The sequence below is a fragment of the Papaver somniferum genome, chromosome 7 (genome assembly GCF_003573695.1).
Source record: "Papaver somniferum cultivar HN1 chromosome 7, ASM357369v1, whole genome shotgun sequence".
Taxonomy (NCBI): domain Eukaryota; kingdom Viridiplantae; phylum Streptophyta; class Magnoliopsida; order Ranunculales; family Papaveraceae; genus Papaver; species Papaver somniferum.
The window spans coordinates 37,718,263-37,736,777 of NC_039364.1; the positions used below are offsets into that span (position 1 = coordinate 37,718,263).

At 34.6% G+C, this 18,515-nt stretch overlaps 2 protein-coding genes across 2 annotated transcripts; both read right to left on the reverse strand.

Annotated features, from left to right (window-relative positions):
- Nucleotides 1-242: 242 nt before the first annotated feature.
- LOC113297011 (low-temperature-induced cysteine proteinase-like) lies at nucleotides 243-2,638 on the reverse strand. Its single transcript, XM_026545385.1, has 5 exons — nucleotides 2,086-2,638; nucleotides 1,695-1,927; nucleotides 1,293-1,430; nucleotides 722-1,201; nucleotides 243-568 (listed from the first exon to the last, which is right to left on the reverse strand). Exons 1-5 carry the CDS (start codon nucleotides 2,582-2,584, stop codon nucleotides 419-421), a joined length of 1,500 nt encoding a protein of 499 aa, XP_026401170.1. The 5' UTR covers nucleotides 2,585-2,638; the 3' UTR covers nucleotides 243-418.
- Nucleotides 2,639-14,496: 11,858 nt separating this feature from the next.
- Nucleotides 14,497-15,159, reverse strand: LOC113294530 (abscisic acid receptor PYL4-like). Its single transcript, XM_026542924.1, has one exon. The coding sequence runs from the start codon at nucleotides 15,157-15,159 to the stop codon at nucleotides 14,497-14,499; it is 663 nt and encodes a 220-aa protein (XP_026398709.1).
- Nucleotides 15,160-18,515: the final 3,356 nt, after the last annotated feature.

Here is an 18,515-nt window from a genome sequence, read left to right on the forward strand (position 1 = left end):
CTGACTTCCTCCTTTATATATCATTCGTATAATTTTTTTCTTGAACATTTCCACATTGAGTGGTACTCTTCTTTGGGTAAATGACTACATTCACAGGGGTCTTGGGTATAAGTTTCACCATGACTCGAATGTGGTAATATATGAAGCGTCGATACAGACAGGGACACGGATACGACGATGTAGATACACAGATTCATCAGTTAGAAAAAAAGAAATTAAGAAAAAAATAATAATAATTGAAATGGTAAACTATAAAATGTTCTTTTTAGACTTGCCAGGATATATTTAATTGAAATAGCAAAGAAGCCAAAGATATGCCTGTTTATAAAGCTTAAAGATGATCGTAACTTATGGTAAGTTGCAGAATTACATTATTAATCAACCAATTAGAAACATAAGAAGTTTCAACTTCGCCAATCTAGAGAGTTGCAGCAAATTGATTTCTTCTATTCCATATAAAATCCAGTGGTTGGGGTTCCTCGTAGTTTCGTTCACACTTTGTCCACGGAAACTTGTGTTTCGCCATTTTTCTTCTCTTCGCTGCTACTCCCACAGAGTCACCGTAGTTCTAAAAAAAAATGTAAAACAAATAAAAATTGAAGATTTTATCTCGTAATCTTTTAATTAGGATTTTATTAGACGAACCATTAAACTTCTGTTCTGATTTTCCTTACGCGGAGGATTAATAGTATTGAGATTTACTTTTTGTAATTGATCATACCTGAAGACAGAGTCCGTCCTCGACATCACAAACCGGAAAATCTTGGGGACAGCAAAAGGTGGATTCCGGGCAACACACTCCATTCTCATACCCACAGCAACCGTAGACAAAACAAACACCATAAAATTTCAAAATGCAGCAGCAAGTTTCACCACTTGGACAATAAGCAATATGATCACCACACTGGTTTGGGCATGGACTCGGAGGTGGGGGTGGGGGTGGAGGAATAATAGGACTAGGAAATGGAGAAGGAGAAACAGAAGTTTTCGTTGGATAAGAAGCCTGTGCGTTGATGGCACAGACACCATATTCTAAATCCGTATTCCTCTTTATGTACACATATCCTTCCATACCCCAATTTGTACCCCATGAGTTCTTTACAATCCAATAGTCTTGATCGTCTTTTGAACCATAACCCACGATTAAAACTCCATGGTCTAAGTCTTTCGGATTGCTCGAGCAGTCTCCATCGTAAACTCCCTGAGAACATTTTACAGTGATATGTATGAAAAAAACTTAAACTTTTCCTTTTCTTTGTTTAGAAGATTCTTATATGATGATTTATACATACCCCGGTGTAGAGTTGAAAATCCAATGAAGAAGCAACAATTGCCACACTAATAGGTTGGTTAGCAACGGAACAAAAGAGAGAATTTTCTTCAGGAGCTACATCTCTGTACCCATCAATTGTTACCACTTTCTTTTCCTCCTAAGCAAAAACATAAACTGATTAGCAAGAAAAGATTCATTTAGCCATAACACTAATTATGGGTGGCAAGTGAATGAGTGATGATTGATACTTCGGCGAACTCAAATGCATATTCCATGTCCGGATGTCCAAAAACAAACTACGCGCATATCGTTGCTTTGGCAAGGTAGTTTTGGAATTCTTTTCTGGCTTAAGATTCTTAAGCCTAATATTACTATAAAACTCAAATTAATGTTTCTACACAGTATTATTAAAAATTGATACCTTGGTAATATTGCAAGTACCATCCTTGGCGGTGTAAGGGTAATCAGATTCGGTATCAATACCGCCGTTATTAATAACAAACTCAAATGCATAGTCCATGTTCCCTCCGTTGCATCCCTCGCAACTTGTATCACAATCTACAAGTTCCTGTTCTGAAATGCTGATAAGTTCTCCTGTAACTATTGCATTTATGCCCTCCATCGCGCCAGTTGACGAAAACGCCCAACAACTCCCTGAGTAAATTTATTTAGTTATTTGAAGCTTAGATTTATTTTATTTTTTTTGAAACATAGCCTAGATCATACATGCTACCATATTAAATGACAATTGCATATAAAGAGAATAATACATAAAAATGTATGAAACTCATGATCAGTAGTACACTATTTACCGCATTGGCGTTGATTTTTAACGGGAGTGACAACTCCTTTCTTCCTCCAATCCATAGAAGTCGGAGCATCGCAATCCGTCATGCCGCTGTGTGGATTATTTTCTTTAGTACGCTTTGATATTAGCTTTGAAGAAGGCAAATAAGTTTGTCTAAATTCTTCATTAGTCATATCCGCAAACACATTTAATCCCACTTCATGTTGGCCTATATCACTCTTCTTATCCTTCCGATTCCTCTCCATTATGTAATTGAGATTTTTCTTAAAGCTCTTCAATCTCATTTCTTTTTCCTCTTCATGTTTGTATACTTTCCCATGTTTCTCCCTCCATTTCTCAAAAATTTCCACTACTCTTTCTTCTGTTGTTGCGAACCCATGGTCCAACTCGTGACTCACTATTGAGAATGTCGACTCACTCTCCAAACTTTGACAATGGGTGAAAAATAATAGCAAACCGAAGGTAGAGTACAGGAGAACTAGTTGGATTTTGAGTCCACTCATTTCTTTTCTTTCTTGATTCCTTTCGCCTGCTAACTCGGTTGAAATATAGTATAATCTTGCAATGTTGCATTATGAAGGCTCAATGTCAGTGTCATATATATGTTATGTTCAAGGTTAACTTTGGCTGTTAGGTGGAAATTAAAGTGAATTAGCTTAGCTACCACATAGTGTGCATGCATGCGCAAACACACTGGTAAAATTACTGGTAGCTTTGAGGGAGACCTGTATAACATGACAAAAATGCTCTATTAGAAATTGAAAAGATGGTCAATTTTACTATATGGATGGAATTTCCATTTCTATTGCTATGAAATGATTAAGGTCGTGAAATAGTAAAGCGAAATAATATTTGAAAACCAAGACGGAGTCGGGTACAGTTCGTCCACTAGTCAAAGAGGATATCACCTGGTGAGCATTCAGTACCTTTTGACCGGTGAGTATGGGAAACAACAAACAGTCAAATTTGTGGTAGGTGACAGGCTACTGAGTGGCATCTCACGGAACCTACTTGATGCCCCATTTCTTTTTCTCATTTCTTTCTCCCAGTACGTGGAACCTAAGAGGTACAAAGTTTGTCATGCCAACACTAGCATACCCAATACAAGACGCTAAAATTTGAGCACAACACGCCACCTGGCATATCAGTGTAGTTTCCTGTAACATATTGTACTAATCTAATCGACGCACGGCACAACAAAGCACGCGGTACAATGAGCACGAATAAAACACAACATGTGGGATGGATAAGCACAGTATGCACCACATTAAAACGCAACATAATAAACAATATTAATTATTTATTTATTTTGATTAGCAAAGCGAAAATTTCCATTATCAAAAAAAGGGGCACAAAATCTTTGTACTACCCAAAGAGAATACAAGCTAGAAAGCAGAAAGAACAAGCAAAGAAAAACAAAAAAAGTAAACACGTGAGAGAAATAAGAAACAAAAACAAAAAAAAAGCAACTGAAACTAAGGAGGTTGAAAGGGTTAAGTGACAAAATGCCCCAAAATCGACTCTAAGGTTGCGAAAAAGTCCCGGACGTTAGGGAAAAGATTAAAAAGCCCCAAAATCTTATAAAAAATGCCTTATTCCGTTACTTTTACCTATAATAGTTAAAATGGGGCATTTTGACAGATTTTGACTGGTCAACTGTGTTATGAATGGTCTCTTTTGCCCTTCGACAGAATCTATAGTTTCAGGGTATAGGGTTCAGGGCTTAGCGTTCAAGGTTTGGGGTTCAGGATTTAGGGTTCAGGTGGTGGTATTATGCATCCAAATGATATGGATGTCTTCCTTGCTAATTCAAAGTATGTAAACGGTAATGGATATGGATGTCTTCCTTAATCATCCAAATGAGCACTAAGTCGTATATGCTTTAATCGAAGAACGATGGAATTAGACAAAAAGAGGAGGAAGATAATCATGATAATGATAATACAAAATGTCTTATGCCAAGAAGCTTTAAACATACTCGACAAGTTGCAAATATTTTGGCTTCAACAAGAAGGTGTTCATAGTAATGAGGTATTATGCATCCGCAAATCAAAAGATGCGATAAGAATTCAAAAAGTTACATCCTTTTCTCAAATAACTACGAATAAATATAATGTATTATCTTAAATGTTGATGAACAAGATCTATAAGTGTAAAATAGTGATGATTATAGTAATATATGGAGGTAAATTCCTTATGACGGGACTAGAAAAAACTATTAATATTAAAATATGGAGGTCATTACTATTTATAACTGGCCGAATTTGAGACTTTAATTTTTTATTAATATATAATAGAGTTTATTAAATTAATATATGGAGTTCTTACTGTATATTGTATCAGTTTTAGGGATTAAGGCCATATACGTATTTTTAAATCTCTAATCCATAATATCTTTCTCTTGAAACTCTTGAATGACTTTCATAAAATCAAATTTGATGATCTACGAAGGCGGTGACTAAAGACAACCCACGCGACAACTAAATGCAACCTTCCTTCAAAACAGAGAATACTTGTTAACTATCTTATAAGTGGGTGAAAAAACCCTTCCTTTTTTCATCTTCCTCGTTCTTCTTTTTCCGTTTGACTTTTTCAATTGTGAGTGTTCAAGAATCAAAATCTGATCAAACCCATTGTGCAAAGAATATCACAAGCAGACTCGTATATATATATATATATATATATAAGGTGGATTGATTCACTGTGTTGTCTCTTTCAAACTGATAATTCAAATCAACAACAGTAATCATCACCATTCGTCTACTTCGTGCTTTCGTTTCCCTAACAAATGATACTGAACTTGTTTTCATAAGAAAAAACCTCTTTTTCAATTCAAGAACTTCCCTAATTGTTCCTCATTCAAAATCACTGAAACGAACCCGAACCTGAATATCTTTCACAGAAAATTAGATAAATTTGAATAACATAATGATTTCAGTTGGCGGAAGAAACCATTATAAATAAAAGAAATTGTAAATATCCATCAAGTTTTTGTGTTTTCATAATTTTTGTTCAGTTTAGTTTTTTTATTCAGTAAAGATTGATCAAGTTTTAATATAACAGGGAAGGCGATGAAGATAATTATTTTTTACCCATGTTAAAGCCAGTTAACAAATATTTTGGTTTTTAAAGGGAGGTTGTGTTTGACATTTTTATAGGTTGTATTTAGTCAATGCCTCTACCAAAAGTTTAAGAAATAAAGAATTTGAAAACCGTTAGGCCCTGGGGCCTTAGTTTTCCCTAAAACATTAATAGCACACAAGGATTTCTGACTAGGTAATTGGTTGCTCCAAATTAAGAAAGTTTCATAGTTCGTCTATCTTTTTAAAATGCAAATCTCCCATAACTGGTCTGCCGAGGCTTATCTTGAAAATTTCTCTTAAAATGATTGACAATCCCTACCTTAATCTCATGGTCATCTATCGTCATTTTATCATCTACTTGATTTTGTTTATATGATTTTTTTCGTCTTCTATCTAAAGCAATTTTGTGAAACAATTTGGTATTCTTTTCATTATTTTCAATAAAATCCACTATGCTACTATACCTCCATTTCTCGGCCACCAAACCAATAATATTACAATATTTTGTTATGTCATCACTCTTCTGTGCTATTGTTCATCACTCAAACCACCATTAATTTTTTCCTCCAAGTCTAATTGATGAAATTCCTCTTCTGAGTCTTCTAATATCCTGTCTATTACGTGTATGTTTCACGAAAACTCTTTATTATAAATATAAATTTTGGACTATTCTATTTTAATATGTTATGTTAACTAATTTCTATGACAATATACATAAAATGCTAAATATTATTAAGTAATAAATACTATTTTCAATTTTTTTTTTTCTTTCTAAATGTATCATTTGGCTTTAGCTGGTAGTAAATAAATAATTATTCAATTGTTATCATGTATTGTGGTACGTTGGTTTTTAAGAATAAAAATCTAATAATATTAGGTAATAAATAATATTTTATGCAAAATTTTGATTAATTTTGCTAAATTTATCTTAATTATCAAAAAATAATTGAATTACTCATTGTTTAAATACATGAACATATATTATTTGGAAAAACATATATAAGTACGCTAGCATGACAAAACAAGATTATTCGTGTGCAATGTTATGCTTTGCTTGTGCCTAAAAAGCACAACACGTTTTAAATTTCTGGCCCGGTATGGTAAATATCATGCTAGGGACTTAAAGATGAACTCAAATGGACTGTCGCATCATGTCACACTGGGTTGCACGAACGCTGCATTTTTCGAGCTGTGTCCGCGTCTGACTCGCGTCGAACACAGGACGCGCGTGGGACGCTGACACGGCACGTGTTCGACCCACCAATGTGCGTTTTCCGCGCGCGTCTGGTTTGGACGCACTGATGACTCGGGTTCGAAGCGTTTTTTTCTTTATTTTCATTTAAATTTCTTCCTTTATTTTTACTATCATTAACTAAATGAAGAAAGACAAACATTGAGATCCATCATTTAGGTCTTTATTAGGGTTTTGTAACTGGAAATGACATCACATATATCCTTGGTTGGGCATGTGTTGTTCTAGTAATGCATTTTGATTGTGTCATGTGTTTAATAGTGGTTGATTGCTTGACCTTCGGCGTGTATAAACATACGATCTCTTCTTTTCTTTTCAAAATTTATACACATGTAACATCATTTTCTAATTTTTAGGATCGAAACACTTGACTTCGCTATATAAATACATGATTGTATATGTAAATAATATATAAATAAAATATGTATATACGTGTCCGCGTCCTAATTTTTTGATAATTTTGTACCGCGTCTGCGTCGTGTTGTGTCCGTGTACACGCGTCTGTGTCTGTGCAACCCACATGTCACACAATACGCTAATATGCGCTGAAAGATGGACCCAAATGGGCTAAAAAAATAATCTTTTGACATGGGCTTATAGGACTTACCAAGCCAAATACCTTCATCTGGTTATCATTTTTCTAGAGAGATGGATTGGCCGATTAAGTGGCTACCGGCTAAACCCAGATTATCCCCCCATTAATTCGCTAAGCAAGCATTTTCTTTTTTTATGCTAGTACAACACGTAGGTTTCACATTTGCGAAAAATATGGTTTAGTCCAAAATCCCATCCAAATATACTAGTTAGTCCACACCCATTCAACTAGGTACAATTTAGTTTTTTATTTATTTAAAATATGGAAAGTACACTAATAACCCTTAATATTACAGTTTAGTCCAAATATTTTCAGTTTAGTCCATAATGACTTATGATGACGTCACCAATTTTAAATAATATAAATATAATTTTGAAATGATTTATCTTTGGAACCGCTCATCCAAAATTCACAAACTTTATATATTCGGAAAGCTCTTTTCCATAGCTACAAAAAGAGTACCCATGTGACTATATAATTTTCACTTTTTAAAAATTTTAATTTTCACTTCATTGTTTGATGTGTAAAAAAAAAGTGCACCTTCACGCAACTTTTAAAAGTTTATGCATATAGTTTTTCACATGTGCACCACTTTGTATACACCAACAAAACATGGATATGCCTAAAAAAAGAAACAAAAAAACATGGATGAAATTGGTCATTCATATCCACTCTCAAACCTACTTTTTCATGGAAATTATCCTGGTGCACCAATCTGCAAACACATGCATGAAACCGTTTATTCATAACCGCACAGAAATTTACCTTTTCATGGGAAAATATAGTTGTGCATCAATATGTACACACCTTGCAGAACATGCATAAAAATGATCATTCATGACCGCACCTAATCTTCTTTTTCATGGAAATTACATGGGCGTACGTATTTATACACCTCTCCAAACATGCATAAAATTGATCATTCATAACCACACACAAACTTACTTTTTCATTGGACTTACATAGATGCATCCTACAAAACATTCATATATAAAATCGACCATTCATACCCACACATCGACCTATATTTCATGGAAAATACATTGGTGCACATATAACCCATACAAAACATGGAACAAACAACCATATTCGCCTAACAATTAATCTATTTCATTGGATTTAAAAAATGTGCACTAGTATGTACATAGCTACCCATATTTTATAAGCATAATATATGAAAACTCAGATGGATTTGAATCATCAACCTCCACAAACCTTGTGATAGGCTTGGGCGCTCTACCATTTTGAGCTTGTGAGTCCCTAAATTAAATACATAAAACGAAGAAAAAAATTAATACCAAAGGTGCATCAAGGTATGATATAATCAGCACGTGTACAACTACATACACATCAACAATCTACATTGTATAATTATGTACACATTAACAATCAATAGGTGTACAACTATGTACACTTTAACAATCAACAAGTGTACAACTATGTAGACATTATGAATTAACATGTGTATAAGTATATATACATTAAGAATCAACATGTGTATAACTCTGTGACCTAGGTTACTCTCACCAACAAGGCGACAACCATTTGAATATCCACAAAATAATATAAGCGAAAACAAAAAAACGGATTAAAAAAAAAAGAAGATAAACTCACCTAGATCAATGATTTTTCATGTTGTTCAATGCACATCTTGAGTAATATTTGCAGCTTTCTCTTTACCAATCCCTAGTTGCAATAATTGTCTCCCAGATTAAAATCTTCAAATAATAAGTTGTTTAAGTAAATTGAACCAAAACCTTGTACAAAGAACTTGCGAACACCAAAAATATTTTCAACACTATAAGCAAGTTTAACTTACCTCCCGTTGAAACTGCATCCCGTGTGGATTGAACTATGTCCATCTTAAGAAACGCTCCAAGACTTTTAACCTCTCCAACGGAGGTGCTCGCCTGATTATTCATGAGGTGAAATGAGGAATAATTTAACATATGTGAAATTTCATATTATAAAACTAATGAATTGGCAGGTGTTCAATAGGATAGAAACTCAAGAGTTCAATTTGTGCAGAGAGTCACTTTTGTTGGGAAATAAAAAAAGTAAAGTAAAGGATCAGTTAATATACACACATCTACATATATACGAATGGTCTACATTGCAAATATTGATTTGATTTATGAATGAAAATCCACTTACAATATCAAATCAAAATGAGTAAATGGCGAGTTTTGCATCTTGTATTTGTCAAGCAATTGAGGAGGATCTACGTTTATACCCATCATCTATATACTTGCTTGAAGTTAGCAACCTTTTTAATTTGTTGTTGATGTTAGAATACAGTTACTCTAAAATTGATGCTGAGTTAGCAACAGAACTTTGTAGTATCTTTGAATTGAATGCAAAAAAAAAAAAAAAAAAGGAAAACATAAAAAATAGAATAATCATAGTATGAAACCTATGAGCTGGAGATAAATAAGGTTGGAATGCATGTAATGAGTCTGAAATCCTATATATACCTAACTGTAATGCATCTTACCACAAACATTAATGCCTCTAATCATTAATTAATAATATTTGGTGTTGCAAATTATATATATTCAACTAAATTTAATAATACAAACAAATACAACAGAGTTTATCTCCAAAAGATGCGGTGGATCTTCTATTCATTTCCATGTAAATTCCTAGAAAGTCAATTCTTGGGTTGAAGGTTGTCGGCACATCCCTTCATCAAAATTCAAAAAAATGGAATCAGATGCCTTTCCTACATAATCAATAGGTGTACAATTATGTACACATTAACGATCAAATTTCTCGCCATACCTTAGGACTAGTCGTGACTATTTCTCCATGGGGGTAGGGAAGGGGTAATTCATCCCTAAAATAGTGCAACTCCAGCTACATAGTGTGTACTATATAGCATTTTATGCTTCTTTATAGTGCGGTTTGTATGGGTTCGACTCCGAGGCCGAGCTAGTAAACTTGATTTCTAATTTATTGCATACAAAATTCTTCCGTATGGTTGCATTTTATATTTGTGGTCTAGTGGTGAATCTAAAGAAGAAACCAATATAAAATCAAAAAAAAAATGAAACTCTTCTATACATGTTTCCAACTAGCATAATTTCCAAATGTGTATTTTGTACGTATATAGTATATACCCACTAAATTAGTTAACAACGTCTAACACCAAAAACAAACAGAAGTTGCATAGCGTTGCTGCTAAGGGAGTTGTGCCAGGCATAGTCAGGTTCCACTTAGAATTGACTTTTGAAATCAAATACTAGATATAAGATGTATTTCTCATCTTAAAAATTTAGTTCAATCAAGTAGAGAGACACATGTAAGAACATCAAATTAACATGACTACTTCCCTTATTCTTTTATAATCTTCGAAAGCATATAACTTTCTTGTTCTTGTTCTTTGAAATACAGTACGCTCATTTTCCTTATAATCGCTAACATTTCTAGTTTATTATTACTAAGCAGAGCAACTACAGCTATATATCCAATAATAATCAATCAAATTTGTAAGGTTTCAAAATAGCTAACATTTATCATGTACCCAAATAGGTTTCTTGACCTGTATCAGTATGTCTTCAATATGAAACTTGACAATTGTGTAATGCCAATTAGTAGAAGGAAACAAGTAATTAGTGTAGTAGAAATCAATATTCATCATGAGTAGGTATTCAAATTGAGAACGCATCTAACTAATACCAATTAACAGATGTATAACGAAGTAAAATTGATAAACAAAAATATGGAATTTTGCAGGTGAAGATGTTCTAGAATTAAAAAAAATAAATGAAGATGAACTGAGATTGAAGTAAGTAAATCAATTTAATCAGTAAATACAAGGTTTCTCACAATGTTTCCATGGATCGAGATTTGAAGGATTCGAAAAATTGAAATTGAAATTGAAAATTGACAAGAGATTACCAATGTTGTAGAATCAGCAAAATCAGATCTGAGAAGAACAAACTTGTTGTGATTTGATGAAGAACCATTTATCGTTTGTAATCGAATCTGAATCTAAACCATGATGTTGATTTCAACTGCGGAGAACTAGATATGTTGTTGATTTCAACTGAAATACGCAGAAATCTCTGGTCTTTCTTTCAGAGATTTGCTAGCAGAGAAACGCAATAATGATAACGACTTTTACATAAAGGGCATTTTGGCTATTAGAAATATGAGGTATTGGACTGAATCGTTAAAAAAGGATTAACTCGATTTAAAAATGTGATATTTGGATCTCCGAGTACCAGGCCTGAGGAGGCTGGACTAGAGCGTCCAAAGCCCAACTAATTTGGGACTAAACGTCAATTTCTACTTCACACTTACATCGAGCGGGTCAGGCCATCCCAAGCCCGATTATAGCACTGGTCAGGCTAGGCGGGCTTGTAATCCTTATTACCCATTAAGTTTAACAGGCCAGGCCGGACAGTAGCAAAAATATAATGCTTTTAACCCGTCAATACCCGCGAAACAATACTGACCAGGTCATGTCAAACCCTGCAGGCTTCAGTCCCAAAACATAATTCAAATATTAAAAAAGTATATAGTTTTTTTTTTTTGCCTTGATGAATGATGATATATCTGTAACTTGTTTAAGTGATAGTTCGGGCAATTCGTATTCATTACTGTGAAATGTAATTCAAAATTTCTTCCGACCCCAATAAATTGTCCAAACTTGAAATTTAAGTTCTAATGATCACATTATTAACAAAATTTATTCCATACTAAAATCAAAACAAACCGCTTACAAAAAAAACAAAAAACAAAACAAATCCACGAATGATTGATCTATTGATTGCCTGCTTTGCAATCCCTTCTTCTATAAATGAACATACACCCCTTTCCAATAAAATAGACGTAAAAGATATTGAATCGATATTAACCTAGAAATATATAAGATATTATAAGCCATTGTGAATAGTGAATTGGTAAAATTTATGTACCCAACACAAGAATTGATTTCAGACTTTCGGTGCAATTGAACGAAACCTAAAATATTAAGGAAGAAACAAGGAAAGCAAGTGAAAGTTATGTTAATAAAATTTTAAAAAAATTATAACCTAAGTAATAAATAAAAAATAAAGAAAAAAAGAGACCAACGGGATTAACCTAATTGACCAGGGATCGAACTTCCAAATTATGGGTTCAGCTCCTGCTGCCGATAATCAAAAAACTAAAGAAAAATAAAGAACGTTCTGTTAATAAAATATATTTATAAGTGATTTTTTTTAGGCATCCTATACTTTGGCGTATCTAATATAGACATTATCTAGATGGGTTAATAGGCAGGTGGGGTAAACAAGTTACCGGGCAGTTGGGCAAACCGGGTAACTAAAGAGGCCTACCGGGCAGGCAAATAGGTCGGATTCCAATATTTGAACAAAAGGCTGGGTGCCCATTTATAAGTACCGGGCAGGCCGGGCAAGCACATGATAGGCTGTCGGGCGTCTATGGGATCCTTCGGATCCGGACGGTACATGACAAGCGGCAACTTCCATGTATTTTGTACACCCTAACTTGGCACCCGTCTATACCCTTTGTTTGGAAACCATAAACGGTAAACATTTAGAGCTCGATATGTTTTTCTCTCCTTGCTAGTTCCTTCTCAAAACCTAAAAAAAAACCTCATCACCATTAAATGGACTAGATTTGAGCAAGGTTCCTTTTCTTTTTATTGTTTTCTTAGATACCTGGTTGTTTAGGTTAGATCTGTCTGAATTTTTGTTTCAATTTCCATTGTTTTTTTAGGAGATATTTATGGTGTTTTTTGTAGGTGTTTTGTCCTTTTTGTTTATGTCTTCTCTTTTATGGAAATTCTATATGGGCTCTTATGGCGTTTCTTTACGATATCAATGGAGATTTTGGACTTTGGGCACATTACTCTCGTATTTTTATGATTTTTTTCAAGAAGAAAAAACCCTGTCAAATGTTGAATTATAATTCTAAAACCTTCATTTCAATTTTCGGATTGCTTGGTGTTCTTATTGGTAGTTCGTTGCTATTCTTTATGGATTACTCGTTGTTAGTACCGTTTAATTTTATTTCGACCTTAAATCTCGATGTTTTTGAAGTCTTTCTAATCTCTATTTTGTCTAATATCTATTTTATCACCGATCAATTTTTTATTTTATGAGATTTGCCAAAAGAGGAAGGAGGAGGAAAAGAACAAAAAAATTGCGAACGCCGCACACCACAGGGAAATGGGTTGGGTCAAGTCATGTGATACCAAGCATTTTCCGTATCTCACACCAAAAATTCTTTACAAACCGTCCAAATAGACTCCCTATAAATCGTGTAGACGCATGAATACCCAAAAAAGGGACGCCTGTTAGCTCCGGATAAGCGGGACCCACTTTTTTTAATTTTTTTGTGTCTTAACGGTTTTGCCATTGTCTATTTAGACGGTTCGTTAAGAATCACTCATCTCACAAACGTCAAAGACTCAAAAGTAACATGAGTTAACAAAGCAGATTTCTTGCTGACAATATTTTTGTTCAGTAGTGTCAGTACACGCCAGAATCAGATGGACATGAATTTAAATGTCCACCTCGTGAGTTCACGTGCTATTTCTCCAATAGCAAAACATAACTTAAATATCCGTCGAAGATAAAGACAAGAAAGGGGAGTCCTTTAAAGTCCCGAAACCCTAAGTCTTGAAATCAAAAGACTCAAAACGCAGTAAATATTACCGTCCTGAAGTACCGACTAAACAACAAACAACATGACGTAGCATTACTTCCTTTTGCTTCTCTTTTTGACGTGAGACGAAGCATTACTTGAATAGTTAAAACTTTCCTTGTCAGTATTTATATCTACGATTTTACTTGTCTTCTTCTGTAAACTCTAAAGCGGAAACTACTGTAACTTGTTAAAAGGGGATGATATTAATCCGCAGTCCGTTGTATATTGCGGCCGCACTTGAGCATGAAATATATTAGTCCTAAAAGAAAACGTTGTGTGTGGTATTTTGTCTAAAAAAGCTGCAAACTCTAATATGAATGCAGTCTGGGTTTCTACTCCGCCAGACTTTATAACATTCCTCTAACTCGGCCAACCGATAGCATTTCTCTAACTCGGCCAACCGATAGCATTTCTCTAACTCGGCCCGATCGTTTGTCATTTGTGTCCCTAGTCTGGAACAATAATAACCAGATTAAGGAAAAAAAACATGACACGCCACATGAAAAGATACGGGTAAATGCCATGTATTCAACGTTACAAGGTTTGCGGATAAACTATCTCGACACATGGCACACTGTACCGACACTTGTCAAAACATTGGCATCGTACTTTACATGATTCTTACCTCGTCCCATTAGACCCCAAATTTACCAAAATTAGTCCATGCCGTACGACAAAAAGTAAACAAAGAACGCATAGTCCTAATAATTAAAACATCTCATTAGTTTATCAAACATGTATGTACATTCATATTAACTAAGAAAATTAAGGAAAGCGAAAAGAAGAGATTAAGAAAACACCAAGAGACTTAAGGTTACACCAACACTACCAAGAGGAGTCCTCAGTAGAAGAACTATAAGAAGAGGAAGAGGAAGAACATGCCATTTTCTCACAAATACTATCAAGAGAGTTGAGATCACACCTAATTAGTGTGTTAACAAACAATCTTGTGTCTTGTGCAGTATTTCCATCTGGTACATCAACCACATACGATTGAATCACAACCGTTGATGTATTCCCAAAAACATCATCGTCACTGCTTTCATCTTGATTATCATTATTACTGATTTCGTGAAGTGTAATGATAGACTTATAGTTATTCAGTCTATGATCACCACCAAGAATACTAACACATATGACATGGTTAGCATGATCAAGTAAATCTAACCGTTCAGTACTTGATGTAGCTGGTAATCCCGATACAAGACGTACTTCACGTATGCTACCAGTCCTCCTCCCATCACCTTTAATAATTTTACAACTTCTAACAAACCTTTTGTAAATTTGTGGTTGATCGAAACGGCTAACCATTGACCAAACTAATTCTAGTGGTGCATCGATGATTTGACTTAGAAAGGAACAACACTGGTTTGACAATAATTCATGGTTATGATAACGACTAAACATTTCTACTGTTTTAGGATTTGTAAGATCAAGCTGTTCTTGTCTAGGGTTTGAAGAAGCATATTGTGGGTACGATGTCTGCATGGCGTTTTTAAGGTTCAAGTGGAAGTGTAGGTACGAGAGAAAAGAGAGTGCGAGCGAGTGTGGACTGTGAAGTTGAAAACTAGGGACGTTGGGTTTATATAGATAGAGTCATAGAGATGATACAGAGAGTTAAAGACTTGAAAGACAAGTCGGCCGAATTTTGGAGATCTTTAACTACTTTAATTTACTTTAGAAATTGTTGTCGTTTAGTATGCGAAATTGGATTCTAGCTCTGTCTGGAATCTGGAAGAACGGACGGAATACATATCTCCAATCTAGGGCTGTTGTGTGATCAAGCCCCACCGTCTAACCAGACAGACGTCTCGCATGCTCCCACAATAAACAAGTCATATCATGGCTGCTCATGGGGTGCCATTGGGGGTGTACCAGTCCAAAGGTAATGGCTATTTTGTCCAATATGTATTTCGGTACCCTGTTAGTAATCCTGGTGTTTTCCGTACCTGGTTTACACGTGATTTCATATGGTTAAAACATGTTTCATTCATGATTTAATTTAATGAAAGTTACTACATATTTAATCAAGCTTCATTTAGTGACTAATTTTTTTTGTCTTCCTACGTGTTTTGCTTGCTGTTGGAGATAATACTTCAACAAAAGACTACTTTGTAAGCATGACTATTGGAGTTATAAGAAGTTATACATCCTACATCTAACATTCGTAATGAAGAAATAACAAGATAAGCAAGTAAGAAACTCATAAGAACACAAAATATACGTGATTCGACATGATTACCTACGTCCATGGGAGGTGAAAAGATGATCTTATTATTTCTCTCAAGTTACGATGAAGATGTCTCTCAACAATACTTAGTCTCTCTCCTTACTCACTTACAAATCACTTGCCCCTTCTCTCATTGATGGTCTTATCGGGTGATCATCGAAATCTTCTTCCGATACTTCATTCCCGACTTTATCCTCTGCTGATGAATAGGTCTTCCGCTTCATCCCTTCTCGGCTCAAGCTATCCTTCGTTCGATGGTCATGGTCCCGATATTAGTTAGTCCGATATTCATGTTTTTCCCGATCCGAGTTTGCAATCCTTTATACACGAGCCGATCATGACGTGACCCTTCTGCTCTTGCGTGTGCTCTGTCAGTGCATTTAATGCCTCGTCCTTGAATCAGACCCGATAGTTGAATACAGGTTTCACTTAATACGTGTCATGACCTCCTCCACATGCAACAGATACTCTCTTTTAATGTGCTAGATCTGATAGGGTGATTCTGTACTTCGTTTTGCTTCCTTACTCGGTACATCATAGCTCAGGATTGCGCCACCTTCATCTGTTACCTAATTGCTACTACAACTACTCAATATAAGCATGAGGACCTCTCCATTCATTGCCAATTGGTTTTGAGTTGGAATCCCAAGTGTTAATACTTGCTCTCTGCTCCTTTTTCTTCGAGCACATTTCATTCGTTCGGGCCTTAGAAGCCTCCAGTACAATGGGTCAAAATCATCATCCTGGGTGAAGGTCTTACGAACACATTTTTTTTCGTGGGTCATCACCTATTATGGAGCCAGCAAAATACATTAAGGGAGACTATGTTTTTTGTAGAAATATGGAGAATTTGGTAGACTAAATGTCAAAAAATTGGTAGCTAAATACAAAAAATGGGAGAAAATGAGGGGTGTTATATCGATATGAAGATTTTAGAGATGTTAAAGCCAGGGTTGGTCAACATTCGCCTCCCTCATGGTCATTTCCAAAAAAAAATAAATAAATAAATAAAAAGAATACCTAAAGTTCATTTATAATCCCCAAAAGCTTATTTAACACTTTTTATCTGAGTTCAGAGATGAAAGGTTACGAAGAAAGTTTGACCTAGACTTTCCTTTACCTTTACTTAACCATGTCTTCTTTTTCTATGACCTTGATCCTCGCATTGGAGTTGAAAATTTGGTGGAAAATGTCTTAAATGCTAGGTGTTATATATGCTTGTGACCTTCCCCCTTGCATAGAGATGGTGTTAGATATATTCTACCAAAAAAAGGGTTTACAAATCTAAATAAGGGTCCTCATTTTCAATCCATGGCTTTGTATCACACAATCGCCGAGACTATTTTTTTTCTTAACAAATCTGGAACCTTTCTAGATGTACAGTCCAAATAGACAACACCAAAACTACCCGCTCACACAAAGTGAGACCTAAAAACCAACCCCTATTATTTGAAAGGTACATCTGGAATTTCTGTCGATTTTAAACTCTCACTTTCTTAATAACCTTAATATTAATTTAAAAGTTGTATTACCATAACATCTGTAATCATAAAGCTATTGTTAATCGTTATTTCCTTAATTTATTTTAGATCCAATTAACATAATTGGATTGCATTGATGTGTATTGATCAAAAGAAACATACCCAAAGATTAAATAGAGAGGGGAAAAATAGTTAACGCAGACAACATAGTGGTTTCGACAATTGTATATGTTAAAAAAAACAGGACATAAAGTGCATTAGAGTATAAAACTCATTTAAGATATAAAACCTTTTGAAGGTTGCAAGGATTTTCAAGAAAAATGGCTCTTCAAACTGTTTTTGGGAAATCTAATATGCATTTCTATTTACAATTAACAGTTTAGATATCCTAATTTCTTGTATGCTCCTCCTATTGGTCTGTCTGGTGGTATAACAATAGTCTGGAAATCTGGTGTTGACTTGGAAATTATGCATATTACAAGACATTCAATTTGTGCTATTTTACATACGCAATCTCATCATTCGGATATTTCAGTTAGTTGTATGTATGGAGCTCATGATCCTGATGAAAACAAAGATCAATTGTAGTATTTATTACAAATGCAACCACATGTAGACATTCCTTGGGTATTGATTGGGGATTTGAACTTCACCATGAGTGATTCAAAAATTATTAGCTCTAAACCTTCTCATCACCATCATTCTAGTATGATTAGGCTAATTATTCAACGACAATAGAATAATATATCTAGGTATCTCCAAAGCTTCAACGACATGGTCAAATCACAGATCGGACAATGAATACACTGCAGATGGACTTGATCGAGCTCTTGTTAATGTTTCTTGGATGAATTGTTACTATAACAAATCTTCAACATATTCCTCTAGTAGCTTCGGGTCATTCACCGATTCTGTTATCTACCTCCATGAATGTTGTATACAGAAATGCATCTTTCGATTATATAGATGTTCGTTTTCTCATGCTTCTTGTGATGAAACCATAAACCAGAGTTTGTCTCAATCCTTTTTAGGTTCCCCTTAATATCAATTCTTATCTAAGTTTAGTTATACTAAACGTCTTCTTTTACTCTGGAAGAAGCAATCTTTTGGTAACATTGAATCACATATTTAGT

What these genes read in the sequence shown, in the direction of transcription:
- LOC113294530 (XM_026542924.1), bottom strand. Translation starts at nt 15,159, where the DNA reads ATGCAGACATCGTACCCACAATATGCTTCTTCAAACCCTAGACAAGAA.
- LOC113297011 (XM_026545385.1), bottom strand. Translation starts at nt 2,584, where the DNA reads ATGAGTGGACTCAAAATCCAACTAGTTCTCCTGTACTCTACCTTCGGT. An exon ending in GTACTTGCAATATTACCAAG is followed by an intron (nt 1,431 to 1,694) that starts GTATCAATTTTT and finishes GTTTTTGCTTAG; the next exon opens with GAGGAAAAGAAAGTGGTAAC. An exon ending in AGGACGGACTCTGTCTTCAG is followed by an intron (nt 569 to 721) that starts GTATGATCAATT and finishes ATTTTTTTTTAG; the next exon opens with AACTACGGTGACTCTGTGGG.